At 37.8% G+C, this 22,911-nt stretch overlaps 2 protein-coding genes across 5 annotated transcripts in view; both read right to left on the bottom strand.

Moving 5' to 3' along the window:
* Positions 1 to 1,556: 1,556 nt before the first annotated feature.
* On the bottom strand, positions 1,557 to 10,209 carry LOC122656913 (BTB/POZ domain-containing protein At5g48800-like). The gene is made up of 4 exons (XM_043851605.1): positions 9,893 to 10,209; positions 7,524 to 7,590; positions 2,996 to 4,174; positions 1,557 to 2,365 (listed from the first exon to the last, which is right to left on the bottom strand). Exons 1-4 carry the CDS (start codon positions 9,964 to 9,966, stop codon positions 1,847 to 1,849), a joined length of 1,839 nt encoding a protein of 612 aa, XP_043707540.1. The 5' UTR covers positions 9,967 to 10,209; the 3' UTR covers positions 1,557 to 1,846.
* Positions 10,210 to 16,099: 5,890 nt separating this feature from the next.
* The window catches only part of LOC122656730 (protein ALWAYS EARLY 2-like), a 65,330-nt gene continuing 58,518 nt past the window's right edge, over positions 16,100 to 22,911 (bottom strand). For 2 of the 4 annotated variants that reach the window (XM_043851361.1, XM_043851363.1), the window contains exons 14-20: positions 22,404 to 22,686; positions 21,003 to 21,236; positions 20,013 to 20,174; positions 19,274 to 19,420; positions 18,941 to 19,159; positions 18,032 to 18,334; positions 16,801 to 17,189 (exon numbers count right to left, since the gene is read on the bottom strand). In XM_043851361.1, coding sequence (XP_043707296.1) covers positions 17,025 to 17,189; positions 18,032 to 18,334; positions 18,941 to 19,159; positions 19,274 to 19,420; positions 20,013 to 20,174; positions 21,003 to 21,236; positions 22,404 to 22,686 — 1,513 coding nt within the window. In that variant the 3' untranslated portion in view covers positions 16,801 to 17,024. Of the gene's footprint in view, positions 16,171 to 16,317; positions 16,594 to 16,800; positions 17,190 to 18,031; positions 18,335 to 18,940; positions 19,160 to 19,273; positions 19,421 to 20,012; positions 20,175 to 21,002; positions 21,237 to 22,403; positions 22,687 to 22,911 lie in introns of those variants that run through there. The other 2 variants (XR_006332153.1, XM_043851362.1) reach the window with 2 other exon arrangements.

Here is a 22,911-nt window from a genome sequence, read left to right as displayed (position 1 = left end):
AAAAAATAGGGGAATCTAATGCCTAGATGATAAGATACGAGAGGGGCAGCAAAATATATACATAAGATTGCAGAAATAGCAACAATCAAGATACACCAATCTACTTAACTGATCGGCACCAAGCTTGGAGCAATAGAAGAGGCTTGTCTGTATGAATGACCCCCAAAATATCTCAAGCATCCACCCGTATAGTTAGGAAGATATCACCACATGAAGATTGCAGCCAAAAGAAGACAACCCAGCCATGTCGCAAGAATCATATCCCAGCAGTAACAGAAAATCTTCATGTGTAATATAGATACATCAATGTACATATTGGAATATAGAACCCTAGTTTTTCATGTTCCAATACTAGGGTTTCATGTACAATCAAATACAGCAAAGCCATAAGAACAGGAAACCCGAAAAAGACTCGCAAAACAGAATATGGATTGAATCTATTGATTGTTCAAAGCTTTGATACCATGTTGCAGTTTCAGACCTAGAACAACAAATAAGAAGAATAAACAAAGTATATGATGAATAAGAAAATAAGAAGAGAAAAGGGTAGTACGGTACTGTTGAGAGAGACAGAGTAAGATAAAGATGAGGAGAGAAAAGAGAAGAGACTGCTGATAGAATTGAATTGTCTAGCTATCGGCAGTCCTCTCCCATATATATATATATATATATATTACAATCACTTGTGGTAAAATATTTCAAGCACAAGGACAATATACCCTTGTGCAACTTGTGGTAGAATAAAGAGAAAACAATAAAATAAATCTACCGCAGGGTATGACAAGTATACCCCTGCGGTAGCACATAACACATCTCCACACTTTCTATTTTGCATGTAATAGCAATGGATCCTATAGAAGGATTCCATCCTAGTTCCTATTTTATTTGCTTTCTATTTTCCTTGTAATAGCTAAGGATCCTTTCTAGAAGGACTCCTTTTTAGTGTTTGCTTGGCAGCAAGTGGCAACCCAAGGTGGTGAATCCTTGGTTTGGGACTGGTGGTGAAGCATTTCCCGCAGGCCATGGGTGGTGAAGCCTATTGGTCATATATCCTTCTTCCCTTCTTTTTCCAGTACCCTACAAGGACTTTAGAACATGAGATCACTTCTTTAAACTTTAACACAGATACCACTCCCCCAAGAGTAAGAGGAAACATTCCTTTTCTATACATAGTGCGAAAACCTGAACATATTATAACTGATAGTGGTTAAAAGAGATAGAAGTGGTAGCAAAACAAGAATATAATATAACTCTGATTGTAGTTAACATAGAAACGTGTATGTTTGTCCACCCAGAGAACAAATTTTACACTCTGCTAAATTTGTATGTCTGTCCACAAATCTGAGCAGTTGTCATCATGAGATTCTAATATAAATGAGAATGGAAATGCAATAACAACATTATTTTCTCTGCAAGCAAGAGCTGAAGTAGTTTGCCTTAGGTTAATAGCTTTTCATTTCTGCAGTGGATTCGACCATTTTATTTGGTTCTTCTCATTTTGTGCTGAGCCTTTTTCACATGAAATGAATAATAGTAAAATGATTCTAACAGAACAATGGAGGAAATTTGTACTTTGATATAAAATTTTAACACTTGATCAGTTGAGATGACTATACATTCATATTTTCTGCATGTATCTGGAAAAAGGCTTTTCATCATGAAATTCTAAGGATTTTAGAGATTTTCCCACAAACAAAACCACTTCAAAATGAAACAAGCCACCGGCTGGTTTCTAGCTGAAGATATCATCACATAAATAAGGTGGATAGAGAGGAACAAGATCAATGGATTATGGCAGAAAGAGAGGAAGGTTCCAGATAAGTATTTCCTCTCCATAGAAGCCAGCTCATGTTCTCCCGAGAACTCTTGAGTCTGTTCTTTGTGAAAACTTTGAGGGAGAACTTGATGACTTGGAAGAACTATGCCCAAACAGATTTAGCTTACTAATCTTCTTTGAGAAAGAGCTCATAAACTTTCTAGAGTTAGATCTCTCCATGTTCTTTTTCATAAATACATGATCCTTCTCCAGATCATTCAGTCTCATCCGTAATCGAGCAAGTTCCAGTTTCAACTCTCGGTTCTCTCTTCTTAATGATGCATAATTGTCTCGGGGTGACATTGCTGCACTGAGTGCACCACTGCTGATCCGCCATGACTGGTGCATTGGTTTATGGTCATCATCTGGATACGAGCAGCATAAGGCATTCCGAAGCCTTATCTGCTCAAAATATAGCACTTGGACAATTGACTGGAGAGGGAGACGTTCATTTTGTGCTGCATGCGCACCTGCTTCTTGTGAGAGCTTTTGGAAATCAATCAGTTTGCAGAGCTTCTTTTTCTCCAAATCTGATAAACCCTGATGAGCCTGAGACACGAGTTCACAAAGTGATAAATACAAGTGTGGCTTGCACAGACAGACAGGTCAATACCCTATTGGAAATTGGCATGTCAATCCGATTGCAAAAAATGTTCATGGATCACCAGTGGCTCCATGAACAATGTAGTTACAAGAAGAAAAAATTAGCAGGTAAAAGAAATATTTAATAAAAAGATAAAGGATCAGCTACCACCATTTTACCCCCAAGACGTTGCACACCTTACCAAAACTTTGGATAACAACGGGGGCATAACCCTGTTAGCCCTATTAGAGCCTAGAGGATTACAGGAGACCCCCTAAAGCAGGAAAAAGGAATCTTACATGGAATCTGAATCAATCCTTTGGAGCTGTAGTCAGAAATAAACCCCAAACTTTTAAACCCTATTTTTCTGGGGTTATTGATGAATGCTCATTTTGCCTTGTGGTATTGGTCACAGTGCCAAATTATGTGAATCTTTCTCCATAGTTTGTTGAGTTTACTATGGTTCACTTACATTCTACAAAGTAAAATAGAGCTGTCTTTCTCTTTCTATTGTGGTTTGCACAGTTGGATTTTCATTAAAAGAAAAAGGATTCGCTTTTGTCATGTTATACAAGAAGATGAAAAGAGATGCTTACCTTGAGGAAAATATCAATTGCTCGGTAAAGACCATCATGAATAGTGCGTGCATGTGCTGGTAAAGACTCTGCAATGACCATGAACTTGGTGAGCTTAAGATTTGCATCGGCAGCAATTTCGGCAAGGTAATTATCCACGAGTTTTGCGACTTTGAGCAATGCAGTTTGAGAGGGTGAGTGAAGGCCATCAGATTCATAACCAGATTCATCTTCCATATCATCTTCACTGTCATCATGCTGAGAGAAGTTAACTAAGATTCTGTGAACAGTGTCAACATCAAATAAAGTGTCGCCAGCATGGTGGAAAGATGGAACCAGAAGATCATCAAGAGTAGCCATTTCCAGTTGTGACCCAATCCTCCTCTCAAGATCAAGCCTGCAAGCAACCGAACAATCAAGCATCACCGCAGTTCGTAAGATCCCAAAAAGAAAAGTGATGGGGACAGCAGGTTTTTCTACAGGCAACAGGCTGACAATCGTCTCAACCATGAGTCTCTGCTCATGGCCAACAGAACCTGCAACCGGATCAACTTTTGGCTGGGTAGATGCACTCCATAAGCTGGGTTTCTTTGTCAAAAACTTTTGGGCATAATTTACAAGTGACACACCAATGCTCTCAGGACGGACCCCTCGACACCTCATTGCTGCTATGACTCTCTGATACAAGTCAATACGAAGAATGGACAGATCTTCAATCCACCAGTCCCCTTCACATTTGCTGGCCTGCTTATTCATGTGCAGCCTCCCTGAGCTGCTATACTCTAAGCGTGAGAAGCTAGAGGCTATCTGCTCTGCACATGCCTTAGAAGCAATAGAATCAGTACACCTGCTGACTATTTTCAGTTCATCAGCAAGAGGGAGTAGATTCTCACACTCTTGCAAAACTTCAACACACATTTCAAGGTTCTTGCAGACTATAGTATCTAGATATGCTTCAGCACGAGAACCAAGGTTGTCTTTTGCATATTCCTCAGTCATTTCCAGGTAATCAGAAACACAACAAAGTTGTGCGACATTTGAGGACGTAATCTCAAAGTTGATGCCATAGCAGAACTTTGCTGCTAACTCAAATGAATCAGCACCACCAGGTAAGTTAACAAGCTCTATCCTGGAAATATCAGAATCTCTATGCTCTGCAACCAGCTTTCGGATTCGCCCACTTCTAGACACCAGAGGAAACTGTGCTCTCCAAATTAAAATAATCAGAACCTTTGCAACATGAACATACAAATGTGAATTATATCCAAAGCAACACAAAATGGGAAGAGATTTGATATCTTCAGTAGAGATTTAAAGCCAGATGCAGCCTATCTTCAAATGAACAATAATGATGGCTGAAGAGAGAGATATGCCAACAAGGAGAAACATTTACAAATGGAATTTAACTTATTCATATGCATGGGCACACCATATGTCTTAGAATATTGCCAAATATAAATATAAATAAACAAACAAATATATATATATTGTCAGAAATGGAGCTAAGAAGATTGTGGCAAAAGTAAGGGTGAAGAAATATGAAGATATTTATAACAATCAAAGTATAAAGGTAGGGGGAAAAGCTATCTATAAGATAGCTAAGATAATGGAAAGGAAGAGTAGAGATTTCGACCGTGTTAGATGTATTAGAAGTGAAGATGGTAAAGTACTAATAAGGGATGAGGACATTACGGAGAGATGGAAAAATTATTTCTACAGTCTACTAAATAAAGAAACTTCGAGTAATAGTGTCCCGGAAGACTGCATTATCCATCAAGACTCCACATATTGTAGAAATATATGAAAAGTTAGGGTGTCAAAAGAAAAAGAAGCTTTAAGGAGGATAAAAGTAGGCAAGGCACAAGGCCCAAATGAGGTCCCAATAGAAGTGTGGAAGAGCTTAGGAATCTGTGGTTTATCTTGGCTAACCAAGTTGTTTAACAAGATTATGAGCACAAGGAAAATGCCAGATGAATGGAGGAAAAGCATTGTGGTTCGATTTACAAAAATAAAGATTATATTCAGAGCTACAACAACTATAGAAACATAAAACTAATAAGTCATACTATGAAATTATGGGAGAGGGATATTGAAACCCACTTGAGACAAGAAACTACTATTACGGAGAACGAATTTGGTTTTATGCCAGAAAGATCCATGACAGAAGTTATTTACTTACTTAGGAGACTCATGGAAAGATTTAGAGATTACAAAAGGATCTCCACATGGTCTTTATTGACTTAGAAAAAGCTTATGACAGAGTCCCTAAAGAGTTAATTTGTCAAGTACTAGAGAAGAGAAGTGTTTCAAGTAAATATGTGGACATAATTAAAGATATGTATGATGGTGTGGTGACTAGTGTAAGAACTGTAGGGGGTCAGGTAGTGAATTCCCAAATACAATTGGGTTACATCAAGGATCAACATTAAGCTCTTATTTGTTTGCGCTTATCATAGATGATTTAACTAAAGACATTCAAAATGAGGTTCCTTGGTGTATACTTTTTGATAATGATAATGTTTTGGTAGATGAGACAAAAAAAAGGGATTAATGCCAAGTTGAAGATATGGAGATCAACCTTGGAATCCAAAGGTTTCAAGATAAGTAGAACAAGCATATGGTGTGTAACTTTAGTTACACTAGGATACATAATGAGGTGGTGAAAATTGATAAGTGGGAGATTCCACAAAGTGATTATTTTAGGTTTTTGATCTCAGTCAAAAATAAGGAAGGTGATATGGAGGATAATGTTTCACAGAGAATTAAAATAGGTTGAATGAGGCAAAGAGGTGCGTACGGAGTGTCGTGTGATCGACGTATTCCTTTGAAACTTAACGGAAAATTTTATAGGACAATCATACAACCGGTTATGATGTATGGTGCAAAATCTTGGGCAGTTGAGAAGCATCATTTAGATAAACTCAGTGCAATGGAGATGAGGATGTTGAGATGGATGAGAGGCCAAACTAGGAAGGGTAAAGTAAGGAATGATCATATTTGAGCTGAATTGGGAGTATCTATTAATGTAGATACATCACCAAAAGAGGCTTTTTTAATGAGAATAAGTCTAGGGTTAGGTTATACGCATGTTGGGCCTTTGGTCCCATGGGTTTTCAATGTAATAGGTCACTTTTGTGGACTTAAAGTAGGGTACATAGGTTGCATACGGGATTAGCTCTATACTTAGTTTATTTTTATGTTTTAGTGTTTTAATTGAACTGGTCCAAAGCTAGTTTGAACCGATGGTTCAATTTAAGTGACTTAAGTCACCTTTTTTTTATTCAATGTAATTTTGTTTTTCTTTGGTTCCACACCTCCCACGAATTAGTCAAGGGAGGTGATATTAGAGTTAGCCGGCTAGGAGTATTTACACTCCTAGGCTGCATAGGAGTAAGGACATTGGCCACCTATATATACTAACAAAATCGTAGGAGGTGCACATTACCTGTGAATTTTTTAAAATTGCCATTGCTGGCCTGCAACTTTGTTTCTTCTTTGAAGAATTGCTTTGTGTTTTATCAAATCTGGTGGGATTGGTGTTTGATCCAATTGACACCTTGCAGTGTGAAGCCCAGGTGGTTCTTTTGAAGCTCTCTTTCAAGTTACTTGAAGATTTCTTTGAAGTTCTAGTTAAAGATCCAATTTTTATTCAAGTTTCATCCTCAAACAAGGTGCTGCCAAGAGTAATCTGCAACTACAGGAAGTTTGAGACATCCCCATCCCCATTCTTCTTCTTCTAATCCTCTACAACCCCAACCCTAGTTTTCCCCTTCGTTGTTTTCGCTATTCCCAATACCTAAATTCTGCCCAGACCAAATCAGCCCGCAAAATCCCTCCTTTTTTGAATCGAACTCTCCCCTCACCATAAGGAAAACTCGATCCAAGTTGCTCCCTCATCCGACCATCATAAACCCTAAAAACCCATCTTTTCCTCTTTTCAAAAACCCAAAACCATAACCCTAACCAAACCCTAACCCTAATTTCATAAAAAAACCCTATTTTGACCTAGCCGATTCACCTGTTCATAACTTGCAGATCCTGGTTTATTGGCTCCTAGTTGGTCTCCTACCAATCTAGGACTACATTAGCTCTAATACATAATAAACTATGAGAAAGTCGTTTGAGCTTGCATGGCCATTTTCAATGGAGGCCTTTGGATGCTCCAATATGGAGGAGTGATTTGATTCAGATTGAAGGAACTAAAGAGTCAGGGACAGACCTAAAATGACTCTAGGAGAAGTGATGAGAAAAGACATGCATAGCTTAGGCCTTCCATCAAGTATGCCCTCGAATAGAGCTGATTGAAGGGCAAGGATTCATGTAGCTGACCCCATTTAGTTGGGATAAGGCCGAGTTGTTGTTGTTGTTGTTGTAGTAGCAACTACGAATATTTAAGATGGTTTCCCCCACTTTCATAATGGATTTCACAGGAAATTTTTTTCCCGTAGTACTAGGATTCATAGGATTATTTTTATTATTTTTAAAGTACTAGGATTCACAGGATTAAATGGCCACACTAAAATTGAAAGATAAAAATGTAGAGATTTACCTTATGTAAAGAAAATGTTCCTCCACTTACTTCTATGCTAATATCACTAGGAACGTCCGAAAAGATCCTGCAATAAATTAATAGCTAATTATTGACAAAAGATACACACAGGAATTTATTAGTAATCCAGAGCACGCTAAAGTTCAAAATCAGAAAATTTCCACATGGATTCTGATACAACACCTTGGAAGGGATCTTGGTGAAAAAAGAGGGAAAAGGGAAAAAAAATTTTGAGGGGCAGTCACTAGGTGTTTAAGAAAATAATAAATGCCATGATCCCCATGGCATTCATGTCAGCTTCACTGACATTATCTAAATATCATGAATCAAAATAATTCTAAAAGTAAATATTGAGGTTACTTGAAATAAAAAACCCAAAACAATAATAACTAGGACACTGTAGATTTATTAACTTACATTCTATGACTCAATTGTTAATAAAAGGAAAAAAGAGTAGCAAGTAAAAGAAAACACAATAAACTTTCACCAGTAAACTGTACCAACATGTTGGAAGAGGCACACTTGTTTGTTAGGAATATGCCATTCATCTTGAAATTACCACTATCTATATTCAAGTAGGAACAGAAACAACCAACTATAAGGCAAATGTTAAGATTGTAAGAGTCATATGTTTGTCAGTTTAAATGCTCCAATCAGTACACATTTTACCACAGGAATCTTCTGTTGACATCTCCAGGTTGCCTTCTCTTCTTGGAAAATTAAATAGTTTAAAAAAAAATGATGCAGTATAACCAATTTGAACTCTACCTGCTACTAATGTGTGGGTAACGCACCTGTTGACAATGAATTGCACTCACCTTTCTTGTGGGAATAAATTTTTCTCCCTCATGTTCCAAGCACAAACTCAAGTTTCCCACTTTCTCAGCATTAACTCAAGTTCCCAAAATTAGTGAATTTGTGCCAAAGGAATCCCATTTCTCAAAACTAACTCAAGTTCCGAAATAAGTGAATTCTTGAGGAGCTCAAATGAACTGAACGACTATCTCAAAGTTGGTTCAATCTTCAGAAGTTAGCATTTAATTTAACAAAAAAATATAGGGAAATTCAGGATCTTAGATATTCACGAGTAGAAATGTGCTTCTGCAGGTTTTGTATGACCAATCCATAGCACCAAACTGGGGGAGTGTTCTGTAAGAGAACAACATGAATGGTATGTTTTATGTTTGAAAAGTAAAATTATGAAGAAACACTATGTTGATGGTTGACATTGTTGAGGATGTCGAGCTGAATGAGTGGAAAGAACAGCATAGGAAAAAAACAAGAGAATTCTAGTCAACTGGGGAGTAATACCAAAAGGTTATAATTCAAGTGGAATAGTAGATTGTGAAGATTTAGACACATACAACAAAGATCAATCAAAGGATCATTGGGAATTAGGGGTTTGATGTAGATTAAAAGCTCTTAGCAAGTAGGGGGGCATAAAGTAAATGCATTAGTCCATTGTGATGTTGAAAAAGATTGGAGGTATAAGAATCAAGGAAAATAAAATTCCCCATTTCCCTGGTCTTTGAAATCAATCAAAATTTGGAAAGTCTAGAAAGAACTGAGAAGGAAAAGAAGAAAACCAAGAGTGATTAAAGCATGTCAGCTTGATACAAACAGTGCTTCTGGAAGCAAGTTAGCGAGCATGTGCAAACGTAAGAAGTGTTACGGCATTTACAATGGGATGAAAAACACAAAATGAAAAACCATGATATCTAGATGGCTGTGGTTCTGGCATTTTAATTTCTTGTTCTAATTTCTACATCTTCTTCTTTGTCGGCTTCAAGGGATAGGGTTTTTTTCCCCTAAAGTCGAATTAAGGGGGGGGGGGGGGGGTGGATGCCCAGAGGGATAGCAGATAGAGACCAGGGGTGATCTAGGATCTTCGATTTTAAAGAAGGGAACCTAAATGCCTCTGCCAATAAATTAATCCCAACTGTTATGAGTCATCACCAATATGAAGTTGAGATCCTGTGGGGGCACCAATGTCCAGGAGATGGCATTTGTTAAAGAGATCCACGGTTAAAATTGCATCATAAGAACTGAGAAACTACTCCATTGAAAGCACAAGCTCCTCTGTGTTTCAGTTGTAATCAAATTAGCACCAATCCAACTCCTAATTCCTACAACTCATTGAGATGCATTACCTACACTTGGTTAATTTACTTATTCCTCTCAGGTATATTTGGAGAACACGCAAAAGCTTCTTCCTAAATTGAAATATAATTACAAAAAAAACCCAAAGCACCCCAACTCATCAAAATGAAAAATTTAAGCTACCCTGAACAAAACACACAGAAACACACAGTGGGAAGCGCATAAGCAGTAAGAACATGAAAGTAGAGAAGGACCCAGAGAGAACAAACCAGTCGTTGGAACGGTGCCTAGAGGATTTGGACAAGCAAAGCTGCTGTGGGTGCTGCTTGTCGTTGCGGTCCATTGGGCAGAAGCCCAAGAGGTAACAGTAAAGAAATGAGGAGAGAAGGAGAAGGAAAGAGTGAAGTGAAGAGAAGAGGGAAGATGAAGTAGTGAGAAATGAAACCCAATAGTTGCTGTTGTTGGGCAACTGTTCCAAGCCATGAATGACACTGTTGGTGGGTCATACAGAGCTTTAAGCTTTTGCTCTTCCCCTGGATTGTCGAAGCCGCTACCCTTCGTAAAGAGGAGCAAAAGCTGGACTTCTAACACTCTAAAGTCAAAACCGAGAGTCGGTTCATGGGGGTGGGTAGCGGGAAGGAAAAAAAGTAGTTATTTGTTTCTCTTCTTTGCTTGGGGGAAAAACCCAAAAAGGGTCAAAAAGGAACGACAAAAAGGAAAAGGAGATCAAGCAAAAAAACTAAAGCAAAACGGGAGTGATTCCGTTTTATCGTGTAAAAGCCCAAATGATAAAGACTCTGTCTTTTCTCAATGATTGCTTTCCCCACGCTAGACTGGCAATGGGTCGGGGTGGGGGTGGGGCTCGGGCTCGGGCTCGGGCATGGCCGGATCAATCCTGGTGTTTGTTCTTGCACTCTGTTGAATTGTTTTGGTTTCATGTTTGATGACTTTGATCCTTAATTTTTTGCATTATTAAAAAAAAATTCAATGAAATTGACCTCTAGCAGCAAAATCTCCAAGTTTATTGAATAAAAAACTCCCCCCTAAAAAAAAAAAAACCCCTCAAATTTTGGAAAATTTTGAGTTTCTTCTCAATTCAAATTTTTAGGGTTCAATCAAAATCAATGGAACCAATACTATGAACCCTGGTACTTGTAGAAAAAGGTATTTTACCTCCTCTTGAGAGCTTCTAGCTAATTCTCCCCTTCCCCAACTTTTTGATGTAACATTCTTTTGTTAGTTGTTTCTCCTTGGGTATTTGTTTCCATCTCTCTCTGGTTTTTATTGTATCATCTTTTTATTAATTGTTTTGTTTTAGTTTGGAAATCCCTAGATGGTTAACATTTTTTATAATTGTGTTGTATTCTGTTTTTTATTGTTGGCCCCATTTGTTTGGCAGAGATTTATGTGGAGTGGAAAAGTGCTATGTGGCATTTCAAAATCTCATCCTAGCCTTATTTGTTTAATCTGGGGTAATGAACTTACAAAAGCTCAGAAAACAACATTAAATGTCTTATCTACTGACGTAATACTTAAAAATCACACTCGTGTCCTATCTAAAATCTCACAAAAAACAAAAGACTTTGGTTACTATTTATGAGAAAAATAAAAATCAAATCCCTATTCCCCAACCCGCTACACTTTGGGACCCAATCCCACAACATCCCCACCCCATCTTACCCGTCAAACAAACAGACCTTACTATATTTTTCATTCATACAAAAAAAGAAAAAAAAAATTCATATGCCCGAGATCTTACCTAGGTGAGTCAAAGGATCGGTTTCATTATGGGTACGGGTTACATCCTGTGGAGCCATCAGCCATCTATCTAAAGGTTACTATTTGTGTGGGGTTAGGTCAGCCCTGAGCCTACACATATAATAATGTAGGTACAAATGATATGATAGGATATGATATTTTCCACTACTACCACCATTCTTTGTCTAGATGGGGACAAGGAAATTTTCAGGGTCAAACATATAAATAGGGTGTGTGGACCTTATTCTCATAATGGTTTTGCCCTAACTTATACGCATGTAGTAAACTTCATAGAGGAACCACCTTTTAGGGGCCCTACCCTATCACTCCTTGGCTTATCTTGTAAGAAAACTTGGCACTTTTTACTCACTAACCAGCTAATCAGGGAGGACAAAAATTTGACCTACCCTATTTCTTAAAAGGGTATATGGCAACCAAGAAATAAGAAACTGTTCAAGACCAAAGATTAACTGTAAGAAGATAATATAGAATGTTAAGACAAATTAGTGATGTATGATTTGGTCATGAGTCTTTTCTTTTGTCCTTTTTCAGGGTTGGAGGTGGGAGGCTAAAGGGCAGACTAGGCTTTGTGGATGTGTCAATGTTATAGAGGACTACATACTCATCTCGCTAGTCAAATTTAATTGAATCAAACATTGGTAATCATCAAAGAATTAGTCTCAAGTTGCATTGCCGATTATCCTTCCATTGTACCATTAAACTCATTTTTAAGTAACTTGCCTATTTTTGACTTTAATTTGATCAATAAGATAGGTGTAGAATCCTCTAGTATGGCTTCAAGAACTGAATTTTTATCTTATGCAGTTACGCGGTGGCTGCAGAGGCCATGTGCACCATGTGAGACCCGCTGTGCCACATGGCCTCTGCTGCACCGCACAATGCAGTACTGCACTGTGCAGTTATAGGAGAGGATAACGATTCTTCAAGAACCCGGATTTGAACATGGAACTAGAATTGGTCGGAACCCTTTAAATTAAAATCAAGAACAAGAAGCTAAGATTTCCTCTCTCTTTTTTTAAAACTCAATAGACATGAGGATCGTGTTATAAAAGGTGAGTTTCATTGATTTTTTTGCTCTTTTTCTGAAGATGAAACATGAATCAAGAGTTATGAACTTTCCCAGGCTTTATCCACGTTTGATGTGAGAAATTGTCTTTCGATAATCTCTTCTTTTGTTGAAAGGAATCCAAGAGGGGATACCTACCTTGGGATGCTTTTTATGTTCTTTTTTAGGTTATTAGTAAGCATGAAATCAGCAAGAGCCAAACGAGTATTGAGACACCCTAAACTCAATGGTCACCACTAAAGCATAAGACAACTAAATTAAAGGGTTAACATTTTCTTTTTCCCTTGCAAGCTCAAGTGTCAAATTTAAAACAAGGGGGAGGATCTCTAGTGGTTCTAACTTCAAAGTTTAATTTAATGCTATTAAATTTTGATTACTCTCATGGATTCATTGCACTTTATTTGATGTCATACAGTCTCTTTTGTGATGTCAATGGTATTATCATGTGAAATGAATGAGGTGGTTTTTTTTTCCCAACCAACAGATCAAGATGATGAAACATCCTTTAACTCAATTGTAATACCATTGGATAGTGATTTGCAAAGAAAATGGCTTAAAGGGGTAGTAATGAGCCTCAGGCCCTCATGGCATGGGTTGTGATTAGTGGCATTTTTTTTTGTAAATACAGTAAGGGAGAGGGTTGGATATGCCACCGGTTTTCAGTTAGTTAGTGGCATACATCAATCAGAGGTAGGGATGTAAACGGATCGGATTCAGCTTGGATACTGCTATATCTACATCCACATCCGATTAGTTTTTGGACGGATTCGGTTAGTGTTAAACGGATATGGACACGAATACGGATCGAATATTTTATCCGTTTACATGTAAATATAGCTTTTCGGATAGCTATAGCCTATCCGTATCCGCATCCGTTTAACTTTCGGATGAATTCGGATAGTACTAAACGGATACAGACACGGATACGGAAACGGATTTTAGCTATTCATTTACACCCCTAATATTCACAGGGGCTGGAGTGAGGATGACACATGTTGGGCACCGTAGTGGTGTGCCCACTCTTTTCTCATAAAGTAAATAATATTTGGAATTGAGATTCTTGTTCGGCTGCATAACAAATGTGAGAGCTTCTTGTGTTTCTCTCTTTACTCCCACAATAGAGGACAATTATGTCATTTGATAAGAGGGATAATAGAGATAACACATGGAAGCACTAGCGTACACTACGCAACCTATCAACATTCTTTCTCCCAAGACATGTAAATATGTAGAGGATCATTCTCTTCTCTTCTCTTCTCTTCGGGTCAGAGGTGTGGGGAGCACATATTAAAGGATCCTGTCTTCACTCTTCACCAACACCCAAATAACTAACTACTAAACTATCCCATCCATTTATATCAAAAAAACAAAAAAAACAATACAGGAAATTTTTTTTGAGTAAGTGCACAAAAGACAATAAATAACTCCATACAATATGTCAAAGTCGGTGTTTAATATGTTTGCGGCTAAAATCGGTTTTAATCAATACATTAACAATATCTTATAAAAAATAATTCAATTTATCAATTAAATTCTTATAGGAAAAGGCTGAGTATGCTAGTGGTATATTGCAAACTAACATCCTATATTTCTCTCTCTCTTCCTCCTTTTGAGGGAAAAGGAATTCATTTCAAAAAAGAGAAAAGAGAGAAATAACCATATAAGGTGTTAGCTTATGGTATACCGTTAACATACCCATCCCTTTTCAGATTTTTATATACGCAGAGAAATGAAAGTCACGGGAAAGGAAAAAAAAACACACTATACAAAATATCAAAGTCGGTGTCTACCCTGTTTGCGGCTAAAGATGGTTTCGGTCAACACATTAACAATATCTTATGAAAAAAACTCAATTTGTCAATGGGATAAAAAAATAAACTACAAAATGTCAAAGTCGGTGTCTGTCATGTTTGTGGCTAAAGTCGGTTCGGTCAATACATTAACAATATCTTATGAACAATAGCTCAATTTATCAAATGGTTATATAGATAGAGAAATAAAAAAATTCAAGGAAAAAAGAACAATGTTGGACATCGTACCTCCGACCTAGACACAGTTCAGAACAAAATGACCGTTATACCCCATGTAAAATGCAAAGTCTCTCTATTGATGCTCCCATACGTTGTGATTGACCCCACGGTGGCATCGGGCCACGCTAGGATGCAGAGAACCCTCTCCTAAAATTCAATGCTAGAGAGACTTTGCTAGATCCACCAAACAAAAAAATAAAAAATTCAATGCTAGAAATATTTTGGAAAATATTCTCACACGGCCACACACAAGGAAGTAAGGATGGCTTCATTGAATAAACCTACTAAAATGACATTAAGGAGAATTTAGTTCATCTCCAGGGAGCTCAGCACGCCCAGGGTGCATCCAGCAATTGAGTTGCACCACACACATCCCTAGACGTACGTCAAAATATATGCGGCACACCTCAATTACTGGATGCCCCCTGGGCGCTGGGCTCCCTGGAGTAAGGATTGTAGGCTATCACGTCACCGAAAGAAAGCTTCAATTAGGAATAATCGAATGAATGAATTAGCGAGTGGGGGATTTGAATGGAAGTCCCATCATAGTTGGTGTGATAGCAGTAATCGAGGAATTACCAAAAGTGGGATTTGAATGCAAGTCCCATCATAGTCTATGACTCATGACAGTCTATGACCTTATTATCAACAAAATCTAACATCGGACATTGGCAGTTTAGTGGGGATTTTTGCTATGCCAATTGCCATGCTGCCTGCCTCCACACTTTTACTTTTTGAGGTGAACAAAATGGCACTTCGAGATGGGTTCTTGAGAACTAGAAAGTGACTTTGTCGACCACAAAAGCAGAAAGTAAAATCGTTCTTAGGGCGTGAAACCGTGAAAGCGTGAAAGCGTGAAAGCGTGAAAGCGTGAAAGCAGAAAAGCAATGGGTGGGTTGTTTTCTAGATGCAATTGAGATCCTTGATTAAGGTTGGATTTGGGATTTCTTGCTACAAGATAAGCCAGTTTTCGGTGCCTAATCCTTTTTGTTTTTTTACTTTTTTGTGTGGGGGAGGGGGAGAAGGCAAAAAGGTAGGATCACTTTGGCTTGTTTTAAGGGCTTCTGAGAGTGAAAGCAGAAAAGCAATGGGTGGGTTGTTTTCTAGATGCAATTGAGATCCTAGATTAAGGTTGGATTTGGGATTTCTTGCTACAAGATAAGCCAGTTTTCGGTGCCTAATTCTTTTTTTTTTTTCTTTTTTGTGTGGGGGAGGGGGAGAAGGCAAAAAGGTAGGATCACTTTGGCTTGTTTTAAGGGCTTCTGAGAGAGGACGATTGAATTAGTGGTATGAAAGGGAAGAAAGTTACATGTAACAATTGGTTCTTTAGATTTATTAATGGCAATATGGAGACTTGTCAATAAAGCAAGCAGCCACCTTTTTACTCTCATAGCAATCCAAACAATTCACTAGGGCATAATGGATGGACATAGGGATCAGCTTAGCCTTAGGCTCAATTAAGGGTGTTTGCCATCAGAGCTAGGCCACAAACCCAATATTAGGACAAGACTAGTCCTCCAATCAAACTAATTGCCAAACAGGCATGGATTTATGCCTTGGTGTTCTATTATGTTAAGCTTTGTAAGTATCCACACAGCTTGCTATCTCCAGTTAAAATGTAATTCCCATAAGGGAATTCTATTATATAAAGGAACATTGCATTTACTTGGACCTGTATAGTCACAGTTACTCAGCAAAATATTTGGCAGAACATAAAATTTAAGTTTTATTTTTTTTTTTTTTGGGGGGGGGGGGTTGGGGTGGGAGGGGAATGCAAGTGAAAATTTCAATTTGATACCACCAAAGGGGATAAAATAAATAAAGCTGGAACTTGGACGATACCGCACCTACCTTGGGATAGAACGACTAGTGCATTATGTTCTAGATTGAGAAATACCTGGATTTAACCAGCTAAACTTTCCTTCAAGAGCTTGGCTGTTTGTATTGTTTCTGAAGTTAAAAACTCTCAAGTCTGTAAAATGATATTGAACTTCCATTGAAAAATGACAGTTATTGCTGTTTCTTTCCTCCCACGCCTTTATTGGACCATAATATGAAGCATAAAAGGCTCTGATCCATATTGACTAGCCAGGCCCTGCATTAAGTTCAAAACGTCAGCAATTCTCTAATTCAGCCCCAATATTCCTCATCCATAAGCAAAGTGTACATAAAATTTTACTGCTTATATTTAAAATAAGAGCAGCAAGGACGTGTTGCTCGACTAAAACCTATAATGTATCCAAACTGCCTGAGTAAATATCAGAACCAGTAGAAACATCTTCTATCATATGCCGACATGTTGTGGAACACATCCTTAAAATATTTTATTAAAAGAAGAAAGGAAAAGTGGGCTAGGGGGTGGGGGGACAAGAACCATTACATTTAGATAATGTTTTGTTTGTACCTATTAGAGAACAAGAGATGACGGTACCGTAAAAGAGATGAATAGAAGAGTTGAAATAAAATATAATCACTTGCTAGTGTTGAATATTTACAAGGTGGACACTAGTGTTGGATGTGTGGGGTTTATGTTGGTATGAGTGCTAAAATCTGGTTCTTGACAATTCCCATGCACCGTTGTATCTCTCCATAAACATGAAGGTTCTGGGAACAACATGGTTTCAAACTTGAAACAGCAGAATCAAGGATCTGGGCCACCTCAGCTGGGGGATACTGTCGCTCTGTGCATGTCTGCATGGTCAGAGAAAAAAATAATTCAGCATTTGGAGATATTAAAATATAAGAAGCTCCAGAGTATAAACATGTAAAGAAATCTCTACCCTTGACCTCTTGTAGCCCAGAAAGCCTATCCTCAGACCTACCAAACTCTTTAAATGGGCATGTACTAACATATCCAAAAACAGGAAGAAGGCAAGGTGGTGTTTGTCATAAACAATCTATACAATTACAGATGTATCTGTTAAGCCTGTGCTTTGAATCATCAGCATCCAGCTAATGCTTTGTTTGAGTCCTAGGAATTCAAATAGCCATGTGAAGCATTTAGTTTGTGTTGCATCAGTCTTGCTTTTGCACCTTGAGGAGCTCTGCCTTCCTTTCCCCACCACACACACACACACACACACACACACACACACCCCAAAAAAAAAACAAAAAAAGCTATTGCAAAGAAAGTAAGGGAATTGCAGGTCTATTGGTTTTTAACTAATCAAACAGCATCAGTCCTACACTTTGAAAATCAATTCAAATACTCAATTCCCAGAAATCAACTCAAAGTATTCATACTCATGCAATGGAAGAGGAGGATGTTTCCAAAAGTAGGTCCTCACTCTTCTTATAATGAAATGTTCAAACTTCAAGGCACAGCCACATATCTTGGCACAATAATTTCTTACAAACATAACATCATGCCCGCTCAGCCTAATTGGGCATAACCAAGAAAACTGTACCAAGCAGACAAGCTCAAACTGCTCGGCTTCGATATTTGATCTATGATGTATTTAATATACAACAAACAAGAAAAATAGTTGAATATTCGGATAAAGTACAGAAATTCAACACCTTCCCCAGTTTACCTGAATCATGAGCAAAGTAGCGACGCAGGATGAGATAAGCTCCGAAGGTATGTTTGCTTCATATAATTCAGGTCCACCATTCAGCTTTGTACCAGTTGGATGGACAACTGTTGTTGGCTCTGGTGTGCAAGAGGATGACAGACCCTGAGAACCCACCAAATTGGCATTAACTGGCTCCAGAGATGTAAAAGATCTTGTAGCTGGTACGCTCGCATCAGCTCGAAAATGCAGATTTTTTGCAGAATCTAAAGCCTCCCCAATCCTTGCAAAAGCATCATCACCTTCCTTCAACGAGGACATTGCCTAAATTTTATAATGACAAAAAGTTCTGATTAAGATACTGGAATGAGTACCAACCCACCACAATGGATGATTAGACTAATAAATGTACCTTTAAGTGAAGAATGAATTCCAACATCTAAAACCAACCCGCTCGCCCCCAAAAAAAAAAAGAAGAGAAGCACCATCTTGGATGATTCAGCCCAAATGTGCCCGTTATGTGCTTCCCATATCCCAAGGAATCACTCTCCCCCCCCCCCACCTCTTGACGAACACTTCATGAAAAGGTGCTACCATAGACAAAAGGTCTAGTTGGTGGTCAAAATCAAGTTAGATCATTTTTCTGATTTTCTAGCAAAAAGAAGCCCAAGAATGGAAAAGCCAGACATGAGCACACGAAAATATGGAAGATAAAAACAACAAAGACCCACCATTCCCGAGACATGTTATGCAGTCTATATTTTGTCAGGCAGAATGGTTTCAAAATTTACTGATGAAAACTAATATCTGAAACATTGGAGTATAAAAGGAAAATGATGGTCACCAGCTCATACAACAGTGTCTTGTTACATAAAACTGAAGGAACAAAGTCAAAAGAAAAAAAAAGGCAGAGCTTAGAGACCTTCGTACCTGCGTAGCCTTGTCTACCATGGTCTTTGCTTTCAATCTTGAGCCTTCAACAATCTCAGCAATATGAGATCCTGATTCCTGAAAGAGAAATCCAGAATGATCAAAGGAGCTTGGTGGCCCCCCAGGGCTGACTGAATTAGCCATTGACTTCATCAATGGGGACTGGGGATTTCTTGGGTAGGTGTTTCGCTGCCTCAAGTAAAGCAGAGCAGAAGAAACCTGTTCATGAGGACAATCAAGTCAATGTTGCTTAGTGCAACTTCAGTGGAGAAATGATACAGAATTGAAGAGTAAAGGTGCAGATCTGGATATGAGCTCATGGAAGCAACGTGCCTGGTCATTGGCTTCTTGTAGCTGTATGAGTACCGAGGCATATTGCTTCTTAAAAGGCTCAAGATCCTTAAGAAAGTTCTCTCCCGTATCTTTCTCGTTTCCCTGTACTTCGTCATTCATGTGTCTCAGTTCCAACAACAATGCTTCCTGAAATGACAATTAAGTATGATCTCATCTCTAGAATAAATATCAATAAAAAAAAAAAAGCTGCTTCTCATTAAGACGGACCAACTTCCAGAACAAAGAAAGCCACCAGGTTTGTAACAAACTAAAATAACATCTAAAAAACTAATGGTTTCGATTAACACATTTAACATCCAAGCAAACAAGTGCAGAAGATGGAACTTCTCAGCATAAATTCAACTTTAAAAGTTAGTGATTAAAAGGGCCATCTTTTCGTAGCAAGCAAGAAAAGGGAAAAAATATTAAAATATATATATAATTAAAAAAAGGCATTGGAAAATCACCTAAATAATTAACACGATATCACATCATTGAGGAAATAGGAATTGAGCATAACAGTTGGAAAAGGGGGCGGGGGGGGGGGGGGTGGGAATTTGCCAGTCAGAAAAAGAATTCTATATATCTTCCATGAATTCTTCGGAATTTGAATAAAAAGTATCATTCTACACAACTTTGTACTGAAAATGTCTTATAAAAAAATCTAAATGGATTTTTATGAAATATAATGCAATTATCATAACAATAAATCAAAACATACTAAGTACGTAAGTATTACCTTTTTATCAAGAGCCCGAGTCAATTCAGAAAGCGCTCGTATATCAGCTTCCCTTGCTTGAATCTGTGGCAGAGTACAAGGCTGAGTATATGCTGCTTCTTGCGCATTAACAATTTCACTAGCTGCAGCTTTAGGTTGTGAAATGCAATTGACTGCATCGACCTGATCAAAATAGTTTCAATCAGATAACTCAGACAAGAAAACCCATCACAAATTGTAAGTTTTGAAAGGTCCAATTTGAGACTATGTTTGGTGCAAGCACAACCCAAAAAACATGAATACTATCTTGGTCAGTTGTAGCAGGTAAGAATTTCATAACAGAGTATTTCTATGGTAAACAAAAGATGGTGTACCAAATACAACCATTTCCAAAAGATGCTTGAGTCATAAAGTAACATTTCCTCTGTAGAAATGGCAAGAGGTGTCAGATACCATTAAAAAATATCTATGATATCAACTTCAGAAAACTTGAAAGAGAGATACTTCCATTCAATAATATGCCACGATATACATTTCTAAAATTAAGTGGTAGTTGGAAGTGCACAATTTATAAAGAATGTACTTAGAACAAGCAGTAGTGGATGAAATTTTTACAATTGGCAGACATAGTTCATAACAAGAGATGTATGAAATACCATCCAACTAAAGCTAAAGCATGCATCTGAGAAGTGAATTCAACGTGTCGTTTCCCATCATATGGAAACATTTTCACACATTCCGGGTGAAATCTATGATTTTCGCCACAAGATTTGAAATTTTAGGCAATGAGCCAATGACCATACCCAAGGTAGGCAAAAAGGAAAAATTAACACAGTATGTAATGGAAGAAATTGCTTATTTATTCAGAGTACATGAGGATACTCCATTTCATTGACAAGATCTTAAGAAGGGTAGGGTGCAATCTGCACTGTTTTATGAATGTCGCAAACTTGCCAGTATCCCCTTAACATATAATGGAATGTATAAATTGGAAGTCTTGGCTTTACTGACCTTTTCCTGCTTTACTAAGTTGTTAATGGCATAAGATGAAGAAATGTGTGGAGGACCATTCAAATTCTCTTGCTCACACGAAGCAAATTTCATGTAACCTCCCTCTTTGCAGTCACTGGGTTGACTCAATTTAGGCTCGTTGAAGTTCTCACAGAACTTATCAACTGTGATGCTCTTTTTGCGAAGAGCCTCAGGCATATTTTCTAATGGATTTGAAGGCATGCAGTCAATATCCTGGGATGAGAAGAAAATTCCATGTCATTGCTAGAGAAGACAAATAATTCTGCAGGCATTAGTCAGCTCAGGAGCAAAAACATGAATAATTAATACACCATTATGGATTTAAAAATAAATATATTATCACCAAGGTGCCTCAGATGCAGAGCAAATTCAAGAAATGAAACAAGGAACGGCCATTGATGCCACTTAATCAACACAAAATTTGATGTAGAACATGCAAGTAGCATTGAAGACAACAGATCATCACACGGATTCATAAGTAGTGACATCAGCTATTCTCAGAAAAAGAAAAAAATTTTGAAGAACCAGTCGCAAGAATTTAAAAAGAATTAGATTGATGAAAAATTAAGAGACGAGAGAAAATCAACACCCACCCCCCCTCCCTACAAAAAAAAGGGAATGTTTTTATGCAAAAAAAAAATGTACTAGGACCAGAACAAAAGACAATTCTAATATATCACAATAGCACTAAGTTTCAGGATTAAACACATATCCCCACGTACTATCATACAACACAAACCTCTTGGTTGGTGAGCTAATGAAAAGAGAAAACTGAACTAACGACAATGCATCGGTATCAATAACACATGAAAAGAAGGAAAATTGGGCAAAGATGCTTTGGACAGTGCTCTGTTCATTGTTAGAAAACCTGAATATGTGAGGAAGATGTCTTTCCAACAAGGCAAGGCATCATCAACAACAGATTAGGTACAACCGACATTAGGAAGTAAGGTCATCCCCCCCCCCCACCCACCCAAAAAAAAGGGAAGGGCACAAAACTCCGCCTTAAAGCCACACAAAAATTTCCACAAATCAGAGACATAAATACAAATATCACTCTTGATAATATCAGGGTCAAGGGCTCAAAGGCTTTTCAAATTCTCAGAATGATCTGGTATTATATAGCGAAGTTAAGTGGTTATGCAAATATACTAAACCTTGAGCCATAAAAAATTACAATGTTTTTTATCAAAATTACCAAAAAAAATTGATACAGAATCAAAATTTGATTTCCTTCTTTTCTTAAGACATTTTTGCACTAGGAAACATCATTCACAAGGGTTTAGACTTATGAGCCAGAGAGCATAGATTTCAAAAGCCTTCGACTTAGACAATGCGAACGAAAATGTGAAAGGAAGTATATTACTAATAACGCATTACCATCACAAATTCAACCCCTAATTCAGGCCTGTCAAACTGAACCCTGCACTTGTTTCGATCAACTGTTAATATACTCCCATCATGAATTTCTCTTGTCCTGGGATGACAAGCAACAACACGTTGTCCCACTGACAAAGGGCGAGCTAGGTCTGTGGGAAGTCCTTCCCTAACACCAGCACGGAGTTCAGTATAATGAGTTCTGACAGATTCACGATACTGTTCAAGTTTTGCCTTCTCTTCACGTAAAAACTGTTGAGATAACCTCCGAGGTTTGCCAAGGGAACTACATCAACAAGAAGCACAATTTTACAAATTACATAAAGGAGCAATTTAACCAATATTCAACACTGGAGAAGAAATATGTATATTGAATTGCAAAAAACACTTCAGAGGTATTAGTCGATGATGTTTTTGGATAAATTTGGAACAATTGATTACCACATTAAATATGTCTATCCCAAATAGATATAAATTTGTGTAAGAAGCAAGAAAACATATTTCATTTTGT

This window comes from Telopea speciosissima, chromosome 3 (assembly GCF_018873765.1).
Source record: "Telopea speciosissima isolate NSW1024214 ecotype Mountain lineage chromosome 3, Tspe_v1, whole genome shotgun sequence".
Lineage (NCBI taxonomy): Eukaryota > Viridiplantae > Streptophyta > Magnoliopsida > Proteales > Proteaceae > Telopea > Telopea speciosissima.
The sequence above is the reverse complement of the archived record's forward strand: the minus strand, read 5'-3'. Positions and strand labels throughout refer to the sequence as shown.